The 6,185-nt window shown below is 30.5% G+C and overlaps 1 protein-coding gene across 2 annotated transcripts; it reads left to right on the forward strand.

The window, feature by feature from the left end:
* The first annotated feature begins 552 nt into the window (after window positions 1–552).
* Window positions 553–5,459, forward strand: LOC131057418 (ent-kaurenoic acid oxidase 2). 2 transcript variants are annotated; one of them, XM_059221062.1, is made up of 9 exons: window positions 553–977; window positions 1,843–2,173; window positions 2,294–2,443; window positions 3,351–3,602; window positions 3,764–3,850; window positions 4,392–4,470; window positions 4,577–4,683; window positions 4,768–4,889; window positions 5,105–5,459. In XM_059221062.1, the coding sequence occupies exons 1-9, from the start codon at window positions 745–747 to the stop codon at window positions 5,193–5,195; spliced, it is 1,452 nt and encodes a 483-aa protein (XP_059077045.1). In that variant the 5' UTR covers window positions 553–744; the 3' UTR covers window positions 5,196–5,459. The 2 variants fall into 2 exon arrangements, with proteins under 2 accessions (XP_059077045.1, XP_059077046.1); XM_059221063.1 differs by lacking the exons at window positions 3,351–3,602; window positions 3,764–3,850 and having other exon boundaries at window positions 667–977.
* Window positions 5,460–6,185: the final 726 nt, after the last annotated feature.

Raw genomic sequence — 6,185 nt, forward strand, 5'->3', positions numbered from 1 at the left:
TTAGATCTTAAGCATTTGATAGTCCTACCAATCTCATTTTCTATCATAGATTGGAATATTTTTAACTTCTCAAAAACTTTCGATTTCTCTTTTAAAAAGGTAATCCATGTTATTCTTGAAAAGTAATCAACATTTAGAAAGGTAATCCATGGTTTGAATTCAAACATCTTGTTAGCTCCATATTTTTTCAAAATAAGAACAAAAAAGTATTGTTGCATTCCTTAGGTGAGTGAAACCCCAAAGGTGAAGAAATTTTGAGCAACCATAAAGAATATCTTTGCCAACAACTTCCTAATATATTTGAGAAAAAGCCAAAGAAAAGCTGGTTAGATCCTTAGACTTTTTAAGGGTAGAAAGAAAAAAGAACCTCTTTCACTCGTCTATCGGTCACATTCTTACTCATTTTAACCATAGATGTTTTTAAATTAATTTGATTAAAATTAAGATTAAATATATTCCCTGCACCCTTTAAATAAACGTAATAAAAAATTCTTTCTAACTACTAATCTAATAAGAAATTGTTTTTAAATCAAAGGTAGGCCATAGAACCATAGACCTAAGTAAAATGCCAAGTGGGGAGATTCCATGCAGCCAAGCCGGGCATCCTCCTGTCGGCATGTCAAGTCTTAACGTCACACCCGAATATGTTATGGGTGCATAAGTACGCTGGATAGCTATACAATACCTCTGCGTATAGTTTTAGAACAGGGAATATAAACTTTACATTGGAAAGAGCTGAATTTTATGGATGCAATGTGGGTGCTAGGGCTTGTATTAGGGTTGCTCCCATTACTTATATGGGTGCTAAGATCCTTCAATGAATGGAGGTTTTGTCACTCACATTTAAGATCTAACAATGGAGGAAAGCTTCCTCCTGGTCATATGGGATGGCCCCTTATTGGAGAGCTGCTGGAATTTTTATGGTATTTCAAGTTTATTGACAAGCCTGATGAGTTTATATGGAAGAGAAATGCCAAGTAATCATTTAATCTCTTCTTATGCTTTTTCTGCTCTGGAATTGTTAAGGTTAGATTTAGTGTCAAGCTTGGGTACACTGGTAAGATCTTAAACTAAGAGGAAACAAATTTTGAACTGTCTATAGATAAAGTATAAATATGTGGGTTTACTCTGCACCTGTGGGTGTGAGATTTTTAGGAGAGGTTAATGAATTTTCAAGTATATATAAAATATCTGGGCTTAGTCTGCTCCTGTTTTGTATGAGTTTGTAGGAGAGGTTATACATGAGATTTTTAGGGGAGTTTATAATTTTCCAAGTTTATATTGAATATTTGGGCTTAGTCTGTCCCTATGGGTATGAGATATTTAGGAGAGGTCATAAATTTTCGAGTGTATATAGAATATCTGGGCTTAGGCTGCCCCTCTGGATATGAGATTTGTAGGAGAGCTGCCCCTTTGGGTATGAGATTTGTAGGAGGGGTTATAATTTTTCTATACAGAATATCTGGTTTTATTTTGCCCCTGTGGTGTGAGATTTTTAGGAGAGGTTATAATTTTTTAAGTGTATATAGGATATCTGAGCGTAGTCTGCCCCTGTGGGTACGAGATTTGTAGGATGCACTATTGTGCATCAATAATTATTACCAACCCTTCTGCAGAATTATTACTGCAATACGACGGGATCTGATACAAAATCAGTACCCTTCTGATAATATGCTTGGCAATAGTGTCCTTGTAATTTCAGTAGCAGACACTCTACCTTTGTGGAACTATTGTCTATGTGATTTCCCTTACAGACCATTTATTACATTGATATACCCCCATGACCAGATCTCATGCAAGATCAATACCTTTCTTATATCTCTTTTATTTTTTGGTTTGCAGATATGGGGATACTGGGATTTATAGAACCTATTTATTTGGGTTCCCTTCTGTTATAACATGCTCTCCAGAGGCCAACAGATTTGTGATGGGGACAGGAACAGAGGATGGTAGTTTTACTGCAGGTTGGCCTGCTCCTAAACTACTTGGAGAAAAATCGGTCATCATGGTGGAAGGGCTGCACCACAAAAGACTGAGACGTGCTTTAATGGATGCCATTAACAGACCCCGGTCATTGCAGCATGTGTTTATCAGTTTACAGCCTGCATTCAAAGAAGCCTTTGAAAACTGGTCTGCTAAGGGAACCATCAATACTGGTGATGAAATCAGAGCTGTATGTGCATGCACTATCTTGGCTTTTTAGACATAAGTATAGTTTTTTCAAAAAAAGAGATAACATGTTAACGAAAGATATTTATTTTGTTTGAAAAGATCTCTTTTTCTGGTATTGCAGTTGGGATTCAGCAATATCTGTTCCTTACTCTTAAGCTTTCAGAGAGGTCCATTGCTGGAAAGCATGGAGATGATGTACAGAGGACTTTTAGCTGGTCTTAGAGCCCAACCTATTAATATACCAGGCACTGCATTCCATTATGCTCTGAAGGTACCACTATCTCTCTCTCACTCCTGCAACTGGTCTTCTTAGTTAGGTGCATTCCTAGATGGAATCTTTCATGCTATGCATTGGTCTTCATGGGTTTTGGGTAAGATGGTTTCATTCACCCTTCTATATAAACTTTAACCTGATTGGTCATGCTAGTATGACACACCCTCGAATATCATTTGTGTCATATTATTAGCCTTTAAAAAATGGTCTTCTCTCCTTGCTAGATTTGTGTTCTCTTATTCCTTGTATACTTGACCACATCATCATGTCATGTATTGGTCTTAAAGATTTTTTTAAAGATAGTTTCAGTACCTTTCAACCTAAATTTGGTTTATTTTATGTTACTAATCTTAAGGAGACATTAATATCAAATATTTGCCCATTCCTTTTCAATCAGATTTGTATTTTCTAATGATATTATTCTATTATTCTCTATTGCTAAAAATTGTATTTTGCAGTCCCTTAAGCTCCTTTGCATGAGAATTTCAACATATTTGGTTTCCATTTGTCTATTTCGAACTATTGCTCCTTACATTGTCCAATAATATAGTCAAGTTGAAAATATTTCTTAGTTGGTCAGTGTCTTGAAATAGTTATATTGCATTGTATTCTCTTATTAATTTATGGATTGGTTATATAGGTATTTATCTTCTAATTGGACTTGTATTTTTTGATTTGGGGTTTTAATTTTGATTTCTAATGGTTTATAAGAGTTTTTTAAAAAAAAAATTAATTTTTAATTTTTTGTAAGATTGTATTTGATTTTTGAGATTTTTATTAAATTATAGTTGATTATTGCAATTAATCTTTTTCTCTTTCATATATTATATGTATTGTGTATTTTAGCTTCTTTATAAGAAAATATAACTAACAAAACTTCTTTGATGTATGCATTCATATTCAGTGTAGGAAAAAGCTATCAATTATTCTAGAGTCTGAGATACGTAATAGGAAAGTCAACAAGGAGAATGTGAAGATTGACTTTTTGCAAGATTTAATGGATTCAGTTGATGCCAACGGTGATAAATTGAGTGAAGAGGAAGTCTTGGATAACATAACATCTATACTTCTAGGAGGATACGAGTCTACAGCTTGCTCAATGACATGGGCTCTCTATTACTTATGTAAATACCCTGAAGTGTTAAGTAAATTAAAGGTAAAATATACATGTTTTTATAAATTGTTTCTTCCATTGTTCTTTTCCCCCTCATCATATAACTTGGTAGACTAATTTCTTATTTTGTACCTTGATCTATACACATTTTCTATGTTTCTAGATGTGTCTTTTCTCTAATCCACAAGAGGTGTGTGTTTCAGAAGGAAAATTATACCATTCGTCAGGAGATGGGAGAAGATAATATTCTCAAATTTGATGATGTGAAGAAAATGACTTATACTTCAAAGGTTGTATTTAACAAACTATGGTTGGGTAGCATAAAATGGCTATACTTTATATTGTAAACTAATGTTCATGTATCGACATGCTATGTTTGTATATATTACTACTAAATATGAGAGAGTTTGGATATACATTTTCATAGACGTGAAACCTTAAGGGCGTATGCACATTTTGATAGTTGGTCCTTATCTTTTTGTTTCCTCTATATATGACCATTGTTATTTTGTATGTAGGCATGGTATTTTTTGTGTTACGATTCAATTAACATGTTTTATGGACTTATGAGACCCTTAGGAATATTAGATTTTTATATTTTATCATAAAACTAACCATTTGAGCAAGTTTTTCATAATTATACCTTGTAAACTTTTGAAATTGCAAAAACTCTTGATTGACCAAGCTTTCTTTTTGACCCTTTAGTAAAAGGTGTGTATATATAATTTGTTTATAAACAAAGTAGTTCGATAATATAGTTTTTGGTTTATAAATAAGACATTTATATGATGTTAATGCTATCATCTAATGTTTATATAATTACATATGTAGGTGATTGATGAAGTTATCAGACTTGCAAATGTAGCACACTTCATGTTTAGAACTGTAGCAAAGGATACAAATTTCAATGGTATTTTCTTTTTTCTTAAAATATAAATATAAATAATTGATGTACGATGTTCTCAATAGATTAGGAAACCAAGTTAAAGATTAAATTGTGTTGTTTTTTATAACAGGTTACAAATTTCCAAAAGGTTGGAAAGTAATAGTTTGGTTACGTTCTATTCATGTTGATCCACATTACTTTAAGGACCCTCTAAAGTTTAATCCTGATAGATGGGAGGTATGGTTGATATTATTATATAAATTACTTTTTAAGTTGGCCTTTTCACTTATCAAATCTACTTATATACTTTTTATGGTGCAGGGATTTGTGCCTAGTCCAGGTGTATATAATGTTTTTGGCACTGGTCCTCGAGTATGCCCAGGAAACAACCTTGTTAAAATGGAGCTCTTCATGTTGTTGCATTACATATGCCTTGATTATAAGTATTTTTCTAATTCCCAAGTTATAATTTAAGGATTATTTAATATTCTAAGAAAATTTTAGAATTTAATCAATAGATTAAATTGACCAATGATAATTCATAAGTTATTGCATTATTAAGCACATGCCTTTTCTATTATAACATATTGCATGTTTATTTGAATTGATTATGTGCTTATATTTATATTAATATTTATAATTTTGTTTCTCTATTTAGGTGGGAGCTTGTAAACCCAAATGAAGCTATAAAGTTTTTGCCAAATCCAAGACTAGCAGATGGTGCTAAATTGAAATTTAGTCGTATATAAACAAGTGTCATGTAGTGGTGAGTACTTGTCTTTGTATATTGTAATAAAAAGTATTTATTGTTGATTTACAAATAGGTAAGTAATAGTTTGAGATCGATAGGCTCATGCAAGCTAAATCTATATCAACGTTATATTAAATCGATGAATATTAAAGTTGTTAAGGTTTACCTTGGCTCCAAATTCAATTCATACTAGATGTAATTGCTACTAGTGTAGCTGAAGTTGATTGTGCTCCTTAGAATAAATAATTGATTAATTGGTCGATTTTAAGTTTGATAGAAAAATTTGGAGAAGCATAGTTAAAGTAGAGTTGTTAAAATGTTAATTATGATAATTTTTACCATTTGATTTTAGACTTGATAATTAGATTCCTAGAAGTGTAGTTGAAGTCAAGTTTCTTAAAAATGAGAATTTTGATAATTTCAACTTTTCATTATGTATTATGTAATTTAAAATGTTAATTAAATTATATATTGATTACAATGTGATGTAAATGGGAAAGGTCAATCTTTGTCTATTTATTTGTTCAATGATTATTTTATTCTACTTTTGAGTTATTTAATTATTATTCATTGAATGGTTATTTGATTTTACTTTAAAATTATTTATCAACTATTTTATTTTATAATATTGTTTACTTCATTTGAATTTGAAGAATTATAAAATTTGTTATCAATAATATATTATATATTACAATTACATATCATTATTATAATGATAATAATAATTATGTCAATATAATTACACTAGTATACCTATCTTTATAGAGAAATATAGGTAAAGTATGTTGAAAGATATTATATTTGTTCATTATTCCACTTAAAAAATAATTATATAATTATATTGTAATTAATTTTAAATTATTATTATATTATGATATTGTAATCAATATTAAATTAATATTAAGATATTACTATATTTTTGTATTTTTATTAAACTCTTCACCAAAGAAAAAAAAATCTATTAAGACTAACTAGTATTATTATATTA

This window comes from Cryptomeria japonica, chromosome 5 (genome assembly GCF_030272615.1).
Source record: "Cryptomeria japonica chromosome 5, Sugi_1.0, whole genome shotgun sequence".
Classification (NCBI taxonomy): Eukaryota; Viridiplantae; Streptophyta; class Pinopsida; order Cupressales; family Cupressaceae; genus Cryptomeria; species Cryptomeria japonica.